The 24,212-nt window shown below is 41.4% G+C and overlaps 1 protein-coding gene across 1 annotated transcript; it reads left to right on the forward strand.

The window, feature by feature from the left end:
* The first annotated feature begins 288 nt into the window (after positions 1-288).
* Positions 289-23,684, forward strand: LOC125300815 (5-hydroxytryptamine receptor 3A-like). The gene is made up of 9 exons (XM_048252945.1): positions 289-372; positions 2,328-2,434; positions 11,948-12,117; positions 17,604-17,767; positions 18,570-18,780; positions 20,449-20,631; positions 20,826-21,040; positions 23,474-23,491; positions 23,676-23,684. The coding sequence occupies exons 1-9, from the start codon at positions 289-291 to the stop codon at positions 23,682-23,684; spliced, it is 1,161 nt and encodes a 386-aa protein (XP_048108902.1).
* Positions 23,685-24,212: the final 528 nt, after the last annotated feature.

Genomic DNA, 24,212 nt, shown 5'->3' on the forward strand with positions numbered 1-24,212 from the left:
ATGTAATCCACATTGTTGCATATTTGTTTAAATTATACATCACAGGACAAAAAGCAATGGACAACTATTTCTATCAAAGTCGTGGTCTATGGCTTAGTTATTCAAGGTAAGGCATAAGATAGGCCTATGTAAGCTTCTCACAATCTACATGCTATCAAACTCAACGCAGCATCAGTAATCTTTGTCTCATATCTTGCAGCTCTGTTTTTTGAGTCTGGGGTGACATTAAACTGCTCTGAGCCAACTACTGAGTCCCTTCTGGTTGCATTCAATACAAGCATATTCAACATGTCACCTGTGCGTCCTGTCAACAACCTGAACACCCCCACTAATGTCAGCATCTCCTTCACTCTCTACGGCATTCTAGGAGTGGTGGGTCATCAGCCGCATTCTCATACCACTTTAGAAAAAAAAATCTGATTTTCTCACCTCCTCGTGAACCGTGTAAATATATGTGGGGTGGTTATGACTTAAGAACGTCATTGTGTTAGCCAATGATGTTTAACTCCACACTTGTTTGCACATGTGTGTGTATTTTCAGGATGAAAAGGCGCAGATGCTGAAAACTTTAATCTGGTTTGATATGGTGCGTGCATGTTTAATCTGGTTTGATATGGTGTGTGCATGTTCAATTTAAACTTTAATCTGGTTTGATATAATATGGTTTGATATGGTGCGTGCATGTTTAATCTGGTTTGATATGATCTAGTTTGATATGGTGCGTGCATGTTTAATCTGGTTTGATATGGTGTGTGCATGTTTAATCTGGTTTGATATGGTGCGTGCATGTTCAACCTAAATACTTAAGTATGTACACGAATGAACATCAGTATCCACTTAGTCTAACCCTAACACTAACCCTAACACTTAGTCTTTTTAGTATTATTACTATTTTATTGGTCTTTCCATTGTCATTTGCCAGTTTGGTATCACTATTGAAGCCTCAACACGAGACAAATAGATAGATAGATAGATAAATAGATAGATAGAGATACTTTATTTATCCAGAAGGAAATAAAACTAATGCAGACATGTTGAAGCGGATGCAAAACTTCATAGTGTGATTTGCGTATTTTTTATTCATGTTTTCTATGTATTATGTTAAATTATTGTGGGCTGTTCTTTGGAGGTGCTCATGATATTTGACACTGACTGCCTATACAACTCTCACATAGGCTGCCATGGCAAGAAACGTCATGAGAGTTGTTTTAGAGTCAGCTGCCATAGCAACAAACATCATGAGAGTTGTCATAGAGTCGGCTTCCATAGCAACAAACATCATGAGAGTTGTTATCAAGGGCGTAGGCGAATGTTCGGAAAGTGTAGACAATATGGGCGGCTTTGAGGCTAGAAGTCGACCACTTCGAGCTAGCATTCCATTGACCCCCATTCATTTTGGCGTCACTTTGACATCAAATAACGTTACATCTGAAGCGTTTTAAGCCTTTATAGGAACCTTTTCTATTTTCGGAGAAATACAACGTTGTATGACTGGCATCATAACCTCGTAACTCACTTTATGGCTGAGTAATAAAATTTTATTCCGAAAACAATGCTATCATGATGTAATGAGCATGAGACTTAGCGTCGCACAAGAGCGAAGTAACCATATTCTCTGGATAAGAATCTCAAAGGCAGTCTGGGGGAAAGTCCAGGGTTAGATATTTAGGAAAGCAAGGGGGAAAAAACAATGAAATGATGTTTTGATGGGTTGGCACGACGTCAGAACAAATCCCCACCAAAAGCTGCTCTCAAACTCGCAGCACTCTGCACATTATCAATTACTGTGTTTCAGCCAGACGCGTTACTGTGTTTCAGCCAGACGCGTTACTGTGTTTCAGCCAGACGAGTTACTGAGTTTCAGTCCGTTGCTTAACGTCACACGTTTCTCACTCATCTGGACTGAGGATGCGTGAGAACCGAAGTCGACCAACAGGAAATGGGTTCAAATCGGCTTCACTCATCTTGATAGCTGTGTCCATATCTTTTACTGTCAATGGTTGTTACAGAGCCGGCAATTACAACCATCATGAGATAGACCAGCGCTGACAACAAACACAATGAGAGTTGCTATGGAGTAATGACACATGACATTATTACACCACTGGACATCCACGACCATGACCGCTGGAGTACTGACACATGACATTATTAGACCACTGGACATCCACGATCATGACCGCTGGAGTACTGACCCATGACATTATTACACCACTGGACATCCACAACCATGACTGCTAATGACTGCATATAACATCAGCCACAATGTGCCATCTGGTAGAGGGTTTCCTCTGTGTTAAATGCTAAATTGTCCTTTTATGACGCAGAAATGGAAAATAGAGTTTTTGAGTTGGGACCCAGTCGAGTGTGGGACCTCATTCATCACCCTACCAAGGTCGAAGTTCTGGGTGCCTGATATCGTCATTGATGAATTGTGAGTGTTTGCTGTTATTTATATGAATTAAATACTAAAGATTGTTATATTTAACATTAAAATTGACAATAGTTGTTTAGGCATAGACTGGGTTTAGGTAAGACGCACGACAGCATCCCTGAGAGACTGCAGAAATGTGCATTCAGCGCTCACACTGTAAAACACTATGTTTTTAAGGCCTGTTATCATATTAGCCGTAAGAAAGTTATAGGCATGCTATAAATGAGATATACATTAGAGTAGTTTAATGCACTTGAAAATACTGCATTGCATTCAGATCAGATTTATATGAAATCTAAGCCGTATTTTTAGATTGTTTTTGAGTCTACATTTTCACTATGGACATAAACAGAGGGAATTGGTCATTGGAGTTAGAACGTTAAAACTGCTAGCCAGGCATGTGCACACATAGACGTCAAAGGGGGATTGAGCACCTGTCCTTTTTTGTGGAGTGCTTAAAAAAATGTGACTTTACATATTCCTGTTTGCACACAGCTTCCCTGTCAAAAATATTGATTCAACTAAAACCCTAAATATAAGATTAGACTTGTTGCGTTCGGTGGCCTGTCTACCTCCCTCCCTCCATCTCTCTTGTCCAATGCTGAGCATGCAGTCATAGCCGGCTTCATGTTAGGCACACCCTCTCAGTGACCAGCCCAATTGTGGTGTTTCTTGGCTTGTGTGGAGGTGAGTAGTGATGAATGGGTCACTAAAGTACCTAGGTTACAGCTTACTTGCCAAGACGAAAACACATGTATCCTAGTGAACTTGCTTCTTGCTAAAGTAGCCTCAAGCATGAGCTACAATCCAATAGCTAACACATGTATCCTAGTGAACTTGCTTCTTGCTAAAGTAGCCTCAAGCATGAGCTACAATCCAATAGCTAAAACGCTAGCTCCCTCTCTCACACCTCAAATCTAGTGACCAGACGTCCTCTTTATGCCGGACATCCCTAAAAAATGTGCCCGGCCGGAATTTAAAAATCGACCGGGATTTTGTTCTACCTTAGCAAGGGCGTCACTAGCCCAGTTTTACTCTAATCTTGGAGTACTCATTACACAGATATCACACAGCATATCAAATCTAAGCTTTCCAATAATATAACATTAGCGCCAAGTTGCTGTGGTAAATGGTTTGTGAGAGAATTAATTATAATGTATTCTAATATAAACTGTGTATGTCAGTAAATACATTTTTGTAATATAGAGTATCCCACCATCATGGTTAGACATTAAACATCCCTGCTGAAAAAAAAAACAGGCAGAAGAGACATTGTGTCTCAATGGGACCTTCCTGGTAAAATAAAAGGTTTAAAAAAAATTAAAATAAAAAAAAAAGATGGTTTGCTGGTTGACCAGCTTGTGACCAGCAAAACAACTGCGAAAACATACCTTCAGTATGTATACCCTTTTGATCCCGTGAGGGAAATTTGGTCGCATTTATCCCAATCCGTGAATTAGTGAAACACACTCAGCACACAGTGAACACACAGTGAGGTGAAGCACACACTAATCCCGGCGCAGTGAGCTGCCTGCTACAACAGCGGCGCTCGGGGAGCAGCAGAGATGGGAAGTAACGAGTAACGAAGTACAAATACTTGTGTAGTGTATTTTTCAGATATTTTTACTTTACTTTACTATTTATTTTTGTGGTGACTTTTTACTTTTTTTAGTTTTTTTGGGGTGGCCGTGGCCTACTGGTTAGCGCCTCGGACTTGTAACTGGAGAACCCCGACCAGTAGCAACGGCTGAAGTGCCCTTGAGCAAGGCACCTAACTCCTCACTGCTCCCCGAGCGCCACTGTTGTTGCAGGCAGCTCACTGCGCCGGGATTAGTGTGTGCTTCACCTCACTGTGTGTGCTGAGTGTGTTTCACTAATACGGATTGGGATAAATGCAGAGACCAAATTTCTCTCACGGGATCAAAAGAGTATATATACTTATACTTAGACATACTTTTACTCCTTACATTTTAACACGAATATCAGTACTTTCCACTACTTACATTTTACAAAACTGACTCGTTACTTTAGTTTCAAATAATTTCGGTGGAGTTACCGTTATTATTGTTTGCGTCATCAACAGGGATGGATTACTGCACAGGCCTACCGGGCCCATGGGGTCAGGGGGCCCTGAAGCCCAAGGTTTTGCATGGAATCATTGCCTCAATATCAACAAATTAGGATGTAGGCTATGAATCTGATTAAATTTAGTATTGGCCATCCCCAAAATGCACCAGAATACAGGAAATCACATCAAACAAATTTTACAAATTCTGCGGGAGGACCCCCAAACCCCCCCTCCCACATATGCGACAATTAGTGGGGGGCCCTTAATACATCTGGGCCCAGGGGCCCGAAAGTTCATAATGGTCATCAATAGCAGATGGGAATATACGTTGCACTTGACGCACCTAAGATGACTCGACAGATTTGGGATTCATTTGCGGCAAATCATTGCAGCTTGATGGCAGTAACATTAACGTAGTAGTATGTCTCAATTAAATTTAGTCAAAAATGCCCTCCTCCTCTCCTCTAGCTTCTAGCTGCAGTGTAGCCTATATCCTTAGCCAGGCGCGCCGGAAGCACCGGAGCAGGGGGTGCACTTTTCGGGGTGGGGGGGGACCACAACACCGACACGGCATCGCATTGATTAGAGCATGAACTAGATATATTTACAGCGCTCTAGCTTTAATTACTTCTGCTCTAGTCTAAGCATTACTGCTCTACGCTACCTTCAGTTGTATTTGTTCTTGAAACTTGTGTGTGGAGGACTACAGAGATCTTGGATACATTTACATCGCTACACTACGGTGACGGTCAATGTTGATCAACGCGGAAAGCAGTTGCTACCATAGCTGTCAATCTAAATGCTAGGTGCGTTCGTAGGGCTACAGAAAACTTCTACTTGGACAAATGTGTAAACAATGATCTGACAAGCTAAGGTACATGTTAGAATATACAGTTTGAGAGAATGAGATGTAATTTTTAATCGATTTAATAAAAACAATGTTGTCATATCACTGTGTGCTTATATGTTATTAATAGGCTATCTCTTATTAGGCTATCAGGTGTGAGGTTCCAAATACAGTCAGACCAATGTTGAGGTGAGTCGTGCTTTATTTTATTTTTCTGAGGAGGTCAACAAGAGTTCATGAGCCGCTGGCCTCCTCTATCTATGAGCATCCTTGAAGTATGCTAGATCTATAGAGCATCACAGTCCCGCCCACAGCCGATTCCGGAAGTAAGAATTCAATACAATTTCTCCATTGACAATTGGGGTATAAGGCATAAAAACGTAACCATACATGGTAGACTTAAAACCAGCTACAGCTGTACTAAGCGATTGTATATGCTCATATAGAGGGCGAAAATTCAAGGGGCACCAACCTTGTTTTGAGATAAATGTCTTTTATTCGCGATGTCTTGGATAAGTACTTCATTACCCATAATCCTGAAAAATCCCACAGTGATGCCTCTGATTGGTTGAAAGTGTGTAAACTTTCTCAGCTAAAATCCCTGACCAAGATGGCGGAGTCTTTTACTGCCTATGGCGAAAATCTTAATGTGAATAAAAACTTTCTAGACAAACATTGGTACTTCTATCAACAAGGATTGTGGTTTATATATCACACGAACTTAGTCAGGGCCAATACACCATCAAATAGAACACTGTAAATGCTAGTTTAAACAAACTTTTCAGGTAGCCGATATGCTAATCATTAGCCTTTCAGACATTAGAATGTCATTATAATGCTGCTAACATTAGCCTACATGCTGCAACACAGGTATGACATATATTATGTTTTAGTGACCTTGTTGTTTCTATGAACATGAATTGTTGTTTATAGGCAACATCAGCTTAGTCGAGCCATAAAGAGCCCTGTATATCCTCATGAAGTACTTAAACTTTTGAACTAGCTAGCTGATACTGATAGCCCAAGCTGGATGCTGCAGTATAATGGTTAGCAAACCGTCCATGCCCGCGTGAATATTTCACTGTTTTAAGGACGAAATCAAGAGTGTCCAAAGGGGTGAAAACTTTAAATCGGGTCACATTATTGACTGCTGTGTGTCCGAGGGTCAGCTTATGGGTTTTGTAAGGGTCAGCATGAGGGACAAGACCTACACAGTTGTGTGGTGAGTTAGGGAGGTTGGTAACGCTAGTTAACATTAGCTAGGCTACTGTAGCCTTCATACTGTAGGAGTCGTATCACCAATCATTAACCTAGAAATACTTTGTACATTTAATGAACATTTTGTGTAATAATTCACAGCAAGTTAATAAACTGAATATGGTGGTCCAAGAGCAGACCATGCACCGGTCCATGCATCGGGATGGCAGTCAGATACGAAGCACTGCACCATGTTGTTAACGTTAACCGCTTTCACACACACAATATAAAATACTCGATGGTAAATATAACATTCAATACCAAAACACTATTATTTATATGATTACTCCTGAAATAACTGCTATTAACTGCACATTCACTATATAAAAACCACTGTTTGGAGGAAAAGGTTTGTGTGCTGTCGTTGGTTGGAAGTTAAATGGCAAAATCGCGCCGGTTTTGCCTATATTATTCAGTGAGGCGCGGTGGTTTATGGGATGAGTAGTTCCTTCGCTTGGAAATGAAAATATGTACACAGTCTTGTACCTTTGACTTTTTTTGGACTTTCTCTTCGTTTTTTCACTCAAAATGATATGTCAAAGTCAAGTCAAAGTCAAAGTCAGCTTTATTGTCAATTTCTTCACATGTTCCAGACATACAAAGAGATCGAAATTACGTTTCTCACTATCCCACGGTGAAGACAAGACATATTTTACCAATTTAGGTCCACAGACAAACATAACATTCAAGTAAACAAAAAAGTAAGTAAATAAGTAAATAAGAGGGCACATATAATAATGAAAAAATAAGAGCAGCAAAATGTGGTTGAAATTGTGCATAGACAGTCAATAAAAATACTAGTGCAAATTCAGGCCAATAAAAGGCTTGGGTAGTTCTGTTTGACCTAAGTAAGAAGAAAGTGGCATAGTGGTGCAAGTTATGTAAGAGCAGCAGAAGTGTTGTGTTTCAGGACAACAACACCAGTTGTAAAGTGTACAAGTGTGCAAGTGTGCAAGTGGAGTAGTGCAGGCGGCCATTTTTGGGTCCAATGTCCAGGATGTTATGTAGCTGAGGGGTGGAGGGGGAGAGGAGGGAGAGAGTTCAGCATCCTTACAGCTTGGTGTATGAAGCTGTTGGTGAGTCTGGTAGTGTGGGAGCGCAGGCTTCTGTACCTCTTCCCAGAGGGCAGTAGATCAAACAGATTGTGAGCGGGGTGACTTGCATCACTCACAATTTTGGTCGCCTTGCGGGTGAGGTGGGTGGTGTAAATGTCCTTCAGGGAGGGGAGTGAAGCACCAATAATCCTTCCAGCTGTGTTCACTATGCTGCAGGGCTTTCCTGTTGTATTCAGTGCAGCTTCCGCCCCACACAGCGATACAGCTGGAGAGGATGCTCTCGATGGTGCCTCGGTAGAATGTGGTCATGATGGCTGGTGGAGCACTTGCTCGCCTGAGTTTCCGCAGGAAGTACAGGCGGCGCTGAGCTCTCTTCGCCAGTGATGCAGTGTTGGTGGTCCAGGAGAGGTCTTCACTGATGTGCACCCCCAGGAATTTGGTGCTGCTCGCTCTCTCCACCACAGCACCGTCGATGGTCAGTGGCAGGTGTTGGGTGTGACCTCTCCAGAAGTCAACAACAATCTCTTTGGTCTTGCTGACGTTCAGCAGGAGGTTGTTGTCCCTGCACCACGTGGTCAGATGGTCGACCTCCAACCTGTATTGAGTCTCATTAAGCCCTTGGTGATGAGACCCACCAGAGTTGTGTGTCGTCAGCAAATTTCACTATGTGATTGTTGCTGTAGGTTGCAGTGCAGTCATGCGTCAGCAGGGTGAAGAGCAGCGGACTGAGCACGCAGCCTTGGGGGGCCCCTGTGCTCAATGTGATGCTGCTTGAGGTATTGTTGCCAACACATACTACTTGGGGCCTCTGACAGAGGAAGTCCAGTAGCCAGTTGCAGAGGTAGGTACTGAGTCCCAGTTTGTCAAGTTTGCAGATGAGTTGTTGTGGTATTATGGTGTTGAATGCAGAACTGAAGTCTATAAACAGCAATCTCACATATGAGTCTCTTTTTTCCAGGTGGGTGAGGGCTGGGTGGAGGGCAGAGCAGATTGCATCCTCTGTAGACCGCTTGGCTCGGTATGCAAACTGGAAGGGGTCCAGGGTGGGGGGGAGAATGGCTTTGATATGTGACATGACAAGCCGCTCAAAGCACTTCATGATGATGGGTGTCAGTGCCACAGGGCGGTAGTCATTGAAGCAGGATGGAGCAGTTTTCTTCGCACAGGTATGATGGTGGCAGCTTTGAAACATGATGGGACGATGGCTTGCTTCAGGGAAGTGTTAAAGATGTCTGTGAAGACATCCTTAAGCTCCCCCCTGCACAGTCCTTCAGCGCACGACCTGGGATGTTGTCTGGACCTGTTGCCTTCACGGGTGTTGATGGCAGCAAGTGTCCTCTTCACGCTGTCGGCAGAGAGGCACAGGGTGCTCATGTAGAGGGGATGGGTCTTCTGTGGGCAGGTGCTGTTTTGTGCTTCAAAGCGCAGCAAAGAAGCGGTTCAGGTTGTTGAGCAGAGGGATGTTGCTCTCACAGCTCTGTGGGCTGGCTTGTAGTCCGTGAGGGCCTGAATGCCCTGCCATAGGCTTTGTGCGTTCCTGCTGTCTTTGAAGTGGGTGGTTATCTTGTGAGTGTATTCCTTTTTTTGCTTCCTTGATGCCACGGGACAGGTTGGCTCTCGCTGTTTTCATGCCAGCTTCATCCCCAGCTCTGTAGGCTTTGTCTCTGGCCCTCAGCAGCCTGAGGACATCCCCTGTCAGCCATGGCTTCCAGTTAGCCCGAAAGTGATGATGTCTTTTGTGTGGGTCACATCATCGATGCACTTGGTGATGTAAGAGGTTACAGTGTCTGTATACTCCCTCTATGTCTGTCCGGGTTGTTGTAAGTGGCTGCCTGCTTAAACATTTCCCAGTCTGTTGTGTCAAAGCAGTCTTGAAGAGCATCGGAGGCTCCCTCAGGCCACACTTTTACCTGCTTACAAACGGTTTGTTCGGCTTTTTTACCCTTTGTCTGTATGCGGGCATTAGCATAACAGTGATATGGTCTGAAAGTCCAATGTGGGGGAGGGGGGTGGCTTTGTATGCTCCTTTGTGTGCAGTGTAGACCAGGTCCAGGATGTTATCTCCTCTTGTTGGAAAATCAACATGCTGGTGTAGCTTTGGAAGTACAGTTTTGAGATCAGCATGGTTAAAATCTCCAGTGAAGATGGTGAAACCGTCTGGGTGTGCTGTCTGTTGTTCACTGACAGCCTGGTACAGTTCACTAAGAGCCGCGTATGTGTATGCTTATGAGTTATGCCGTAGCTGGTTAGCCAAAGACATGCTCTAAAACTCTTTAGTTACGGATTTTTCCAAAACGTCTATGGGAGAAATGAATGGGAAACTTACTTCCAGAAACTAAGCTCTCTCGGAGGAGGGGCGGGACTGTGATGCTCTATTGCTGTTTATGGATGCGGTGAAGCACAAGATTGTTTCAATGTTTTTAATTGTTTCGAAATTATAGGGCTCTTGTAAAATGCAATGAAATTATAATACATGTCCGTGTATGTCAGTGATCCACAGGCCAAAAGATGCGGGTGCATCTTGGCACTGCGTTGAGAATGGGAATGACCTTGGCTGCGTGCATGGGACAGAAAATGGAGATTGTGATCATTATTAATGTAGGCTATAGACTACCTCCTTTATTCCTTGAATGGAAATTCCGGTTATGCTGGTGTGTCTGTGTCTGTCAATATCAGGCACAGTTTATTTTAGCAGATTATTCATTTAGAACTTGTAGCCTAGACTAAATCACTCTGTGCGTAAAAAGACGCTATTGCAGTCCAATCAGCTTGAATGAAACCACCCGAAACCACTACACAACACCTAACCACCCGAAATCACTACACAGCACCTAACCACGCACCTAACCACCCGAAACCACTACACAACACCTAACCACGCTCCTAACCACCCGAAACCACTACACAACACCTAACCACGCTCCTAACCACCCGAAATCACTACACAGCACCTAACCACGCTCCTAACCACCTGAAACCACTACACAGCACCTAACCACGCTCCTAACCACCTGAAACCACTACACAGCACCTAACCACGCTCCTAACCACCCGAAACCACTACACAGCACCTAACCACGCTCCTAACCACCCGAAACCACTACAAAGCACCTAACCACGCTCCTAACCACCCGAAACCACTACACAGCACCTAACCACGCTCCTAACCACCCGAAACCACTACACAGCACCTAACCACGCTCCTAACATAATAACAGTTTTTTTGTTAGACTTTTTAAAAATGATTATTAGACTATCTTATATCGTAATATCCCACGTGAAAACGTGCGTGAATAGTTGGCCTCGGGAATTTTCAAAAGGCCGAAACCAGCTTCTTTTTTTTTTTTGCACCCCCACTTTCAAACTCGCTCCAGCGCCGCTGTCCTTAGCAATGAGTAGATGCAGCATTGGGGCTTGAACAGGGATGTAGTGGAGGCTAAACGCAAGTAGGCTTAAACACAGTTTACCCACCTCTGAAATTTCAGAAATAATTTATCCACCTATTATTAGAGTTTATCCACCTCTTAAAAGTTTGTTCACCAATTACAACTGTTAATATTTAAAAATCACACTGTATTATCCACAATAACAATATGTACACTCATCAACACTCTATGAACCACTTAATGCCACTTTTGTTATAAACATTGGACAATAAATAACCTCCACCATCATCAAACATGTTCTGAATGCCTTTTCTAAAAATCTGATACCGCATAGAGCAGTCCACCTCATGATCACAGAATTCATAGTTCACCCACCTCTTATTTTACCACTACATTCCTGGTCTTGAAATATTCACAGGAATCCATAGGAATTAAATATTCATGTTGTTTTATCCCATATTAGTTGTGCAGATGTATAGTCCATCTTATACACACCCATGAAGCCAACAAAGAAAACGCAAAAATAGAGACTTTTGTGTAATTATTCTATTTTGTGTAGTCATTCTATATTAGAACCTGACATATAATCCAAAAAAGTCTACAAGAAACCTCAGAAATGCATACTTTTATTGTCAGTATGCATTTTGGGTAACCAAAAGTCCTATGGGGAGTTTCCACATGGCATTACAAAACGCATGAGTATACCTTGGCAAATAATGGTCTAAAGTACTCATTTTTAATTCTATATTGATCTACTTTTGCACACAGCTTCACAAGACCTGGTGCTAGGGGTCAGTTGTGTTTCTAAAATCAAAAGTTTGAATATTTAGACCCGAAAACGATCTAAAATCGCGGCTTTTCCTGTTAATGATAACACACACACTGACTCCTTCTCCTCAGTGTGGATGAGAACAACGCCCCGGAGACATACTATGTGACTGTGAGTCACACGGGGGAGGTGCAGGATTCTTTGCCAGTGGAAGTCATCAGTTCCTGCAATCTGGACATCTTAAAGTTCCCCTTCGACATACAGAACTGCTCCTACACCTTCAACTCCTGGATACACCATGGTGAGAGGACCAGTATTTTTAGCTATCGGCCTGACTCCTGGATACACAATGGTGAGAGAAGACCAGTAGTTTTAGCTATCGGCCTGGCCACAAACAATGATATTCAATGGAACTTAAAGACTCCCACACACTGTTTTGCTTGGTTTATAAACTAAAAAGAGGACACCCAAGGTCTAACTAGGACCAAGGAGCAGAACCGGGGTTCACCCGTTATTACGACATCCCGTTATTACGACAACCCTCTATTACAACATACCGTTATTACGACATGCCTTTATTTAGACATGCCCCTACTCCGATTTTTTTTAGTACCGCTATTGCGACTTGACCTATCCTCGACTACATGCAGATATTCCGACATGCCGCTACTTAGACATTGGCGTCTAATTGTCGAAGTGGCGGCATTAACATTAATTTTCAAGCATCCCACTACTGCGACAATTTTTTTTCCATTGTCAGAGTAGCGACACTTTACTTTTTTTTCAAACGTCCTGCCATTCCAACCATACCTGTCAACACTCCCGTTTTTCCCGGGTTTCTCCCGTATTTCAAGGTCATCTCCCAGCACCCTCCCGTTTTGATATTACTCCCGGAAAACTCCCGTAATTTGCATGGCCATCAAACTTCATTTTAAAATCATTGATCCATTCAGGTTGCCAGATTGTGTATGAAATACACCCTACACATACACAATCACTTAGTTTCAATTTCAACCGTTTTGTCATAGGCTAAAACCTGGCAACCCAAAACCCAACTAAGGAAGCGGGTGCCGACTGCGCAGCCTGAGTCTCGTCGTAAGCAAGCGGGCTAGTTGAATGGCCTACTCCAGAACTAGCTGTTGTGAAATTGTTGGGAATTTAATTGATTAACACCTCACATAAACTGTTATTGAGTGTTGTTGATACACTGAACTTGTGCCCTCGGAACCAAATCTGACAGCAAGTAGCTTTGGAAGTAGGCTGCAGGCAGGGTGGATACATAACTGGCCTGCGTAAGGTAATGGTAAGGTAAAAGCAACGACCGAAATGCAGTGTTGAAACACGTGTATGAAACGTATTAAATATGCAAACACAGATCCAGTATAAACACTGACCCACTTTCGTGTTTAAGAGCTAAAAAAGTTGATTAGAGAGTCACATTTGAAATGTCGGGTAGCCTAAATTATAGCCTAGCGCGTGCATCTCAGAGGAAGAGATTTTGGAGAGAGAGATAGGATTTAACCTACCGTAGGTGATGATTATTTGTGTCTGGTGGTAATTAGACTTGAGTATGGATAGCTATGAATTGTTTTGAAACAAAAACGATAAGACAACAAATTAAATGTGACCCTGCAAGGCAAAACCAGTCGTTTTGGTAAAATTTACAAAATTAAGTTATTGTAGCCTACTCACACGAACGGCCAACTAAGCTTTCCAACAATATGTATATCGAGGGTCTTGCAAATAGTATTGGGTATTGGATAGTCGCCGACCCTCATTAGATGTGGATATTTGGAGGTATATATCCTTATAAGGATAGCCTTTAAGAAACAAGGTTATCGCAGTTGCTGTGAGACATACGGGCCTTCTCCAGTCTCTCTCAAAATCAAAACACACCCAATTCACGCTTGAACTTTTCAATTATGTTTCTGTTATGTTTTGTTATGTGAACGTTCGTTGTGAAGTGGTTTACTGTAAAAGGAGCGTCGGATATCCCGCCTGTCTTTGCACAATTATAGGGCCATGATAATGCATGCGCTAGCCTAAAGTCGAGAGAAAGAAGATTAAATAAATATGCAGACATGTTATGTGCAATTCAACAACTGCACGCATGACATATAAAAGATATAGGCCTAGCCTACATTATTGTGTAGTAAATTGAGTTTATCCAACCTGCTGGCAAGCCAAAATGCGTTGCACATGGCTTTATCATTGTCCTCTAAAATGCAATATAAGCAACTTGAATATATCGCACATCCAGTTTGAACACCCTGATGGGCACTGAACTCTGGGGGTTATTTGAACGTTCACTGAAGTGGTTTAGGCCAGTGGTTTTCAAAGTGGGGGCCGGGGCCGCGAGGGGGTGCCAGTGGGGCCTCAGCAAGTTGGAAGGAAAATTAAAAGGAACAAATAAATACATTTGAAATTGTTTAAATATTACTATGAGGGTTGTTATACAATGCTATTATAATAATGTCTCGCATATCTGAACATTATATTTTCCATGATAATGACTGAGAATAATAGTAGAGTGATAGCTCTCATATAGCCTGGTGTTACCATCCTACGTACTTCCGGGCAAAATTTGATTTCAGCCTCGCACGTAGTCTGGCCCAACCCACAGTATGCGGTTCGCGTACGACCGCGCCAATCAGCGAACAGTTGAGTGATGACGCGGAACTTGCCTGCCGAGTTGCTTGTAGTCCAGCGAAGCTTGTAGTTCAACAGCATAGCAACAATGGCGACGGAGGAAGAGACGCTAGAAGCATCACGCAATTAAAGCAGGAACAAGAGGCTTGTCTTGTCAATTTTATTAATGGCAAGGACGTCTTATAACTCTCCTTCCAACTGGCTTTGGGAAAAGTTTGATTTATCAGATGGTGATAGCTAATCCTAAACGCGTACTACATGCATCACTACTTATCATGTTTTCAATTAGCCTGGCCTGTGGCCGAGCTGGGCTCCAGGCGAGGCTACCGTGCTTGTGGACAGTAACGTTAGCCAGTCACTGAGCGTAGCTCAAAGTAGGCTGCGTTGTTTTATGCCGAACTGTTAGTAAAACTGTAAAAATCGTCTGATAAGCAGCGAGAAGAGATATGAGGGGGAAACTGGCGTGTGACAAGAGCTGATATAATCTCGGCAACGTGACGCTTTTGGTATACAACTCTCGGTCTGTGGCTGGCGCAAGTTACAGATATATCCACTACGAAGAGACTGCCCTGGCGGTCATTAGCCAGCGGTCTGTTTACTACTGAGAGCAGAAGTGGGAAGCGTAAGAGCCTGAACTCCGGCGCACAGCATACGTCATTACCAAACGTTGCTGATTGGTTAGGGGAACTCCAATGATTTTAAACCTCAAAATAAGCATCCGCCCACTACGGAGACAGATTATTATTACTTTGTTCCAGACTGTATGACGAAGAGAAACGTAGTCACAGGCGGTAAGGACCAGGCTAGCTCTCATATAGCAGAAAGCCCCAAATGCAGTTTTTTCAGACTTTACGCTCCATTGCGAAGTGCTTGTGGCTAAAATAATTATTAGGATTAGCTTAATGTGTTTTTGCCGTAGTGTTGTCGATGGGTTTAATAACACATCAAGGGGGTCCTTGGCCAGAACCTAGTGGTATTTGGGGGGCCTTGTCGTAGAAAAGTTTGGGAACCCCTGGTTTAGGCTACTGGAGCGTAAGAATTCCGCCCATCTTTGCGCAATTGGCCATTGATTGACGGCCATTAATTAATTAATAAAGATGGCCTGCACGCACAGAATTTGATGCATGGAGTTTCCGACTGTTTTCCCCTGAGAGCTTAGAGAATAAAATGAGGAGAGCTACCTGTGTTTTACATAATGTAGGCTAACATTTATTCACATGGCCAGTTCAAAATCACCTATAGGGTTTTGACTGAAATGTGTGCCGATATCAACTATTGGGGAAAACATTGTTTGGAGTGGATGGCGGGTGGATTGTTGATGTAGCTGCAGGTGCAGATGACATGACTAGGCCTACAGCTCATCCATGCATCTAGGATGTTGGAATTTGATAGGATACAGGAACTGCAGAGATAAATTGATAATGAGGATTGGTAATGTCGGAATAGCGGTACTAAAAAAAATAGTAGGGGCATGTCTAAATAGAGGCATATCGTAATAACGGGATGTCGTAATAAAGAGTGAGCCCCCCTATCCTCATTTTTAATTTCAACCGAAGTATCCCGAGGTCTTTATGTGGTCGGATAGAGAGTCCAGAATGAATTACATCAAGCCAGTACCTTTCCGGAAATGTTGCCATCTTTGCTGCTATCTTCAGGGGAAAGTCAGTAGGAGTTGATTGCTGAGTGTGGAGTAACACGCTCTGGAAATTCACAATTTCGTCGCGTTTTAAAAAAAAAAAAAAAAAACATAGTCCAGTCCATACAACTTCATTTCAATTTCGAAAGAAATACTGTACACTGGACTATGTTAAAAAAAAAAGGTGACGAAATTGTGAATTTTCAGAGCGTGTTACTCCACAACTACAATTCCTGTTCATCCTACAGTTTTACATTATAATTTATTTAAAGTGAATAAATAATGAAAAATAAATAAAATGAAATAGCTAAAGTAAATCGTAAGTGGAAGTGGAAGTGCATCTGTCAATTCATTGAATGTTCAAAGTATTATGAATCTTTATTTAGAAAATAAAATACACATTGGTTGTGCCTATTCATGATGCATCAGCAATTACACATGTTTAGGGGAAGGGCATTATTAATATACCATGTAAAGGTGGTATGTGCTAGAAATGGGTAAACCACTATCAGTGAGTCTGTCCGTGAGGTGGGGGCACCGCCGCGCCAGGCAATGTCCCACATTGTCCCTCAGAAACATACCCCTTGTCCCCCCTTGGGATTATTAGCAGGTGGTCACCCTACATTTATTGTAAAACTATTGTGTTACAACAAATGTTCCTCATTACCGTAATGCGACTTTGCCTGCCTATAAAATCTACACTGTTCCTTTAAATTAACAAGCAGCATCACTCGGGACAAAAGGTTTAACATTAACAGGTTTCCATTAACATGGAATCAAGTTCAGTTTTCTCTTCTCTCACATCATGGTATTTGTGTTAATGTCATAGAATCTTACACTGTGGACTGTCATTACCAATAAGCTGTGGTGTTTCGGTAATGAGAGTTAATTCATTCAAAATGGAATTAAAAATATCTAAAACATTAATTTTGATGCACTGCACTGTTCATTTAATGTACTTATTTGTGTAAATGAAAAAAAAAATCTGCAATTTTTTCATTTCCAGTATTGGTAATGAGAATTATTCTGGATCATGCTACCATAACATTGAAATAAAGTTATATTACATTGTTTCACTATAATACTTTAATCAGAAAATAAAAGTTCACATTCTATTTAGTCACTTTGATGTCAGTCTGACAGGCTTGGTGAGATTCACCCTTAAAGCTTTGTGTGCTCCCATCCACCTCCCTCCTAGTTAGACCTTGGGTCTCCTCTTTTGACTTCTGCGTCCTGTTACGTGAGCACCAACCAGGCTAATGCGCAAGTGACCCCCTTCTACTGCTCTGTTTCACTCCATCTGTTTCAGTCCATCGACCTTCATCACACCGACAATTATCTGATGAAGGTTGAAAGGCCAAAACTTAGTTTATTGATCAAATGTATATTTGCAAGTGAAACAATATGCAATATAGCAAATAAAGGGGGTGATTTGGATTTGAGGGGCTGAAAATGAAATGATTTTAACTCTTGTGATTCATTTTGTTTGTGTGTGCTTGTAGCTGATGAAATCCAGTTATCATATGAAAAGCAGGTGGAGGAAATGGTCAACCTGTCCAAAGCAGTCATGACCACAGAGGGGGAATGGGAATTCTTAGGCATGACGGCCTACACGCATACATTAACCAACTTTGATGAGAGCACACGTGATCAGATCACCTACTTTGTGAGCCCATTGTCTACTAAAACACATGCATTAGATATAGTATCTTATTGTCTACTAAAACACATGCATTCAATATTTAGTTTCGTTAGATATAGTATATAGTATAGTATAATATAGTATAGTATAATATAGTATATAGTATAGTATATAGTATAGTATAATATAGTATATAGTATAGTATAATATAGTATATAGTATAGTATAATATAGTATAGTATAGTATAATATAGTATATAGTATAGTATAATATAGTATAGTATATAGTATAGTATAATATAGTATAGTATATAGTATTTTATAGTATATAGTATAGTATAATATAGTATATAGTATAGTATAATATAGTATATAGTATAGTATATAGTATAGTATATAGTATAGTATAATATATAGTATAGTATAATATAGTATATAGTATAGTATAATATAGTATATAGTATAATATAGTATATAGTATAGTATAATATAGTATAGTATAGTATAATATAGTATATAGTATAGTATATAGTATAATATAGTATAGTATAGTATAGTATACTATAGTGTATAGTATATAGTATAGTATATAGTTTAGTATATAGTATAGTATATTATAGTATATAGTATAGTATAATATAGTATATAATATAGTATAGTATAATATAGTATAGTATAGTATAATATAGTATAGTATATAATATAGTATAGTATATAGTATAGTATAATATAGTATAGTATATAGTATAGTATAATATAGTATAGTATCATATAGTATCTTAAATAAATACAAGCGTATTTGTTTTGTTTGTTTGCTTCTTTCCAGATTGCCCTCAGACGGCAGCCAACCATGTATGTGGTGAACCTGATCATCCCCAGCTGTTTCCTCATCACACTGGACCTGTTCAGCTTCATCCTGCCCCCACAGAGCGTGGACCGATCCGCCTTCAAGATGACCCTCATTCTGGGCTACACCGTCTTCCTGCTCCTCATGAACGATCTGCTGCCCGTCACTGGAAACTCCATTCCACTCATCAGTAAGACCAACAGGGTCCACCAGTGTAATCAGTAATAAAACACCATTCCACTCATCAGTAAGACCAACAGGGTCCACCAGTGTAATCAGTAATGAAACACCATTCCACTCATCAGTAAGACCAACAGGGTCCACCAGTGTAATCAGTAATAAAACACCATTCCACTCATCCGTAAGATCAACAGGGTCTCTAGCAAGACTCTACAGGGTACACCGGTGTAATCAGTAATAAAACACCATTCCACTCATCAGTAAGACCAACAGGGTCCACCAGTGCCTGGCCTATGGCACATGCTTTTTTAAAAACAGTTCTCTTTTGACTAGAGGAAAATTGCACCTGAAATGTAAAGACAATCAAGAACATTTTTGTCCTTGAATTCCAGAATGATCCTCTCATTGGAGGAAAGATTCCATACAGTGGCCTTAAAAAAATGGGTATGCTATATCTATATCACACATGAGAGCGCCCAACTCCATAAAGCGATGGTAAAAAAATTAAAATAGTATATTTGGTATTTTCTATATGTAGCTACTGCTGTCCGTTTCTGAATAATTTCAACATTTTCTCAATGTTCTATAACATTTTAGAGGACTAACAGGCTAGAGGCGCCCTATCTCATAAGATTCCATCATAGAATTTTGACATAGAAGAGGAATTAAGAGCCGTGGCTGAAGGCGAACAGATAGGCCTACAGTAGTGAGTTGCCGTCTATGGAAAAAAAGATGGATACAGCAAAAAAAAGCTGTTGGCGACTACAAATAAAAAGAAAGAGGGAAAAGGAGATGGCATGTCAAGGGATGCAACAGCAGTTAAATAAAAGTGGAATGATTGAAAGGCAACAGGTAGGATTTAAAGTGATGGCGTCTGTACTTGGAGGCTTGCAAATATGAATGTTAACAGACTAACTAGCGTTTGTTAAGCATAATGCCGATTGAAACATAGCCTATTCCATTCAGATAGCTAGGTGGCTACCATGCTCATACTGCACTTTTAATGGCCAACTGCAAACAGAAATGTCATGCTAGCAGCAACACATTACATGTTTCCATATCCTAACAATGAAGGCTCCTTGTAATAACTTAATATTGTGTTGTCAATGTGGTGCAAACAAACAAGGCTACAGTGCCTATCAGCCTTATCCATTGTGAGCAATAGCTGGCAAAAGGACGTTATGAAAACCGTTTAGACTCTCTTAAAGTGGCAATGCACCATTTATCAATACTTATCAAGTATAACATCAAGTTAAACATCAAATTGGCAGCATTTTTTTTAAAACATATTCAATAGACACTAATGCACAGTAATAGTGTAAATTATTGGCATTTTGTTTTGCTTTAGTTGTTTTGTTTTTTTTTTTTTTTTTTTGGTAGCCATTATTGTTGTTGCATACCCCTCAAAAATGGGTAGCTGCGCCCCTGATTCCATAACTGTCCTTTGTTTCGCTGTCCTAATCTTGGACTCCTCCCCTTTCCAGATGTGTTTTTCTCCTTGTGTCTCTCCAGATGTGTTTTTCTCCTTGTGTCTCTACAGATGTGTCTCTCCAGATGTGTTTTTCTCCTTGTGTCTCTCCAGATGTGTCTCTCCAGATGTGTTTTTCTCCTTGTGTCTACAGATGTGTTTTTCTCCTTGTGTCTCTCCAGATGTGTTTTTCTCCTTGTGTCTCTCCAGATGTGTTGTTCTCCTTGTGTCTCGCGCTGATGGTGGGCAGTCTGCTGGAGACCATCCTCATCACTAACATGCTATGTGGCTCCATCCGTGACCTCCCAATGCCCAACTGGATAAGAGTGCTTTTCCTCAAATACCTCGCACGACTAGTCTGCATGGGAAAGAGCAAACGCGTTGAAAATCAGAGTATGTTGATTTACGTATGGAGGTGTTACGAAATGTTTATTATTATAATTATTATTATTACTATTATTTCTGGGGTGTGGGGTTTATGAAGTAATACTGTAATATTTCATAAGCTTCACTAACTATGATATTTCATAGCTTCACGCATTTGTACATCTGTAATGTTTCATAAGCTTTACCAACTGTGTCAGCAGCAGGCCGCGGTGGGAACCCTTTTGTGCCTTATGAGGGGGAGAAACAGCAGGGGACAGGAGAGGCTAAAGAGCCCCAGACTACAGACGCCAGCCTGCTGGAGCTAAAGCGCCTGAGAGACGACCTACGAGCCATTCAAAGACAGCTGGAGAAATCCGACACAACAAACCAAACCGAAGAGGACTGGTTTTACATTGGGCTGGTCATAGACCGCATCGTATTTGGCATCTATTTCATCTTTTTCTTCTGCAGTTCCATTGGTATATTGGTTATATGGATTTCCTTCTACTCTGTCGGCCATGTTGAGGGGCACTGAGTTTAATCTGTCAGTGAGGGGGCTCTAGCCTAGCCCATATGATGTTATAATGTTATGATCCAATACCCTGGAAATCCAGAGTTCTCGCGAGAGCACAATTTGAATTGTGCCCGCAAGATACTCTGGCCACGAGCAATGATCCAAATTTCTTCTATCTCTCGAGCGAGAGGGACCAATCAAATCGGTGTAGGCGGGACAAAGGCGAACTACACTGATGACTGACACTGATGAATTGTTGTGATTGGTCGTAGCGTTATCCAACTGCGTGCAGTGAGAGTTTCAAATGCATGCTTGGTGCCGCCCCTTGAATTGGGCCATTTTCATTACTCGTGGCCAGACCCTTCATCTGAAAGATTCCAGGCTCTGGTTTACCAGGCTAATGATCCAAGATATCAAGTCATGATGATAACATGCAACTGTAGTTTTTGTAATTTCAATGATAATTGTATCCACACAGATAATACCACAAATCACTTGTTCATTGTGACTATTAATTGTCTTGACATCATAGGTCAAGTGCCTAATGAACGTTTTATGTGTGCTATGTGCATGAAGGAAAAATAAAAGCTAGAGTATTTCACTCACATGTAATCCTGTCTTCACAGAAAACATTTAAAAATTAAGCCATAAGTGTTTGGTAATCACAGTAAGAGCTCCTCTGTTTCACCTTCTGTTATTATTTGTATTTGTCTCAATGGCCAAATTGAGTAACAAATGCCTTGCAGTGAGAATCATAAGCGTAATAAGTATAATAAGCAGGATAATGTATAGAACACCGTCATTATCGGGAAAATAAGTCCCTTCAGGAGAAAGCCCATGACATTCTCTATTCCTGTATTGACAAGAAATAGAACACAAATGCATCGAGCTTATAGGGTAAACCAGTCCAATCTCCTACCCGTACCACATCAACCTCAGATTTCCCCCATGGATCATATTTCCCCAACACTTACAGCAAAACTAGCACTCCTAAATATCAGATCTCTTTCAAACAAATCATTCTTAATTTATGATCTAATTTGCACACACAACCTTGATTTTTTACTTTTAACTGAGACATGGTTAGATCAAAGCAAACAGTGCTGCTACTCTCATCGAATCAGCTCCCCAAACTTCAGTTTCTTGAGTGCTACCAGAGCAAATAAAGAGGTGGGGGATAGCCACAATTTTCAAGGCGTCTTTTCAGTGCAATCAGTCATCATTCGGTGACTTTACTTCATTTGAATATCTGTGTGCATGCATTAAGTCTTCTCCTCAGATTTTATTACTGACAATTTACAGGCCTCCAAAACATTCAGCTAAAGTTTTTCTTGAAGAGCTAGGTGAACTGCTATCAGTTGTTTGCATAGAGTTTGACTGTCTTATTATATCAGGGGATCTAAACTTGCATGTGGATAATCCTGAAAACAATTATGCCAAGGAATTCATTGCACTAATCGATACTTTCTCCCTAACACAGCATGTACGGGGCCAACACACTCTCTCGGCCATACCCTCGACCTTGTTATCACAAAGGGTCTCGATGTCTCTACAGCTGTTAAAGACCCTGGCCTTATCTGATCATTTTTGCGTGTTCTTTGATGTGTCCATGTCCCCACACTCAAAACACAGCTATGATGGTAAAAGGAGAATCATAAATGATCAGACAAGTGCTCTCTTTGAGCAAGCACTTTCACTAAAGTCAAGTCAACTGTCAGACTCTGAAGACTTATTTGATCACTTTAATGCAAAATGCCAAACATTATGGATGACATTGCTCCATTACAATTCAAGAAAGTTAAGGACAAACAGAAAGCACCATGGAGGCAAAATCCAGCAGTTAAACTTGTGGCGATCAAACCCTGACCCCTATAATAAAGTAATTTAATGAAAACATGGCGGCTACATACGGAAGATGGTCAGCGTCTATAAATAACAGCCCAGGTAGCTGTCTCCGCCTCTCGTTTCCCTCTACGGTGTTTTGTCTGCTGTGTGTTTGGTTCGCTGGGTGTTGCCCTGCGTAGGCTGAGCGTGGACGATAGGTAGAGTGTCTTGCCTTGTGAGAGCGGCCTGGTTTGGTCCTTGTCTCGGACGCTCCGTGAGTATTGCCTAGCCTCAAAGAACTGTCTTTCCATTGTTCGGCGGGTTGATAACTCCACCGAGTTGTTCAGAGTTTTGTCGTGTTTGGTCTAGTCAAACCGAGGCTCCGTGATCACTTTGCAATAGCGAACTGTTTTATCATTGTTCAGCAAGCGATCCGCGGCAGCAAAGTTGTTGTTCCTGGCCTGTCGGCCTGTCTTGCCCCATTAGTTCCGTGATCTCCTTGCGCTGTAACTGTCTTATCATTGTTTGCAGGAGTCGCGCCAAGCGTGGGTAAGCTAGTTTTTTGTCGCGAGTTGTTTGGCCCTTTGGTGTGCACTCCATTTGGCTCCGTGATCTCCTTGCATTAGAACTGTTTTACCATTGTTTGCAGGAGACACGCGACAATGCGAGGTTGTAGCAGCTGGCCCACTTCTCTGTGTTGTCCTGTGCTCTTTAAAAGCTCTTGTTGTTTTAGTCGTGGTAGCGACTTTAAGTTGAATATAGATTACATAGGCTACTGGGGAGGGTTTCCTTGGGGGTTTTCCTGGGGATTATTATTTTTGTCTTTTGGGGATATTTTTATTTCTACATTTTTCCTTTCCTCCGGGCCGGCCTGCCTTTTTATTGTAATCTAATCTAAACTGTAAACTGAAAGCAATCACGTTTGTGCTCTAGTTTTGGAGAGCTCTTCTTTTTGTTAAGTGATTTTGCTATTTAATGTTATTTTGTTTATTGGTTTATCCACACTGGGAGCTTTGAAGCAGTCGGCTATGTTATAGTAGCCAATTAGTTATAGCCTAACTAAAAGGTCTTGTTTGTGTTGCACTTGAGTAGCTTGTAAAAGCAGCATAATTTGTTTAACCTGTTCGAATTTATTGTGGCCTTAGGCGAAGAGGTCTTTTGACCGAAGATACTTTTCTTTTTTTTGGACCTTTTTGCGTCTTGCCTTTTTGCATTTTTGTCGAGGCTACCGCCTACCGCCTCCTAGTGGCCGGACCTAAAAATAGGCTCA

This window comes from Alosa alosa, chromosome 9 (assembly GCF_017589495.1).
Source record: "Alosa alosa isolate M-15738 ecotype Scorff River chromosome 9, AALO_Geno_1.1, whole genome shotgun sequence".
Taxonomy (NCBI): domain Eukaryota; kingdom Metazoa; phylum Chordata; class Actinopteri; order Clupeiformes; family Clupeidae; genus Alosa; species Alosa alosa.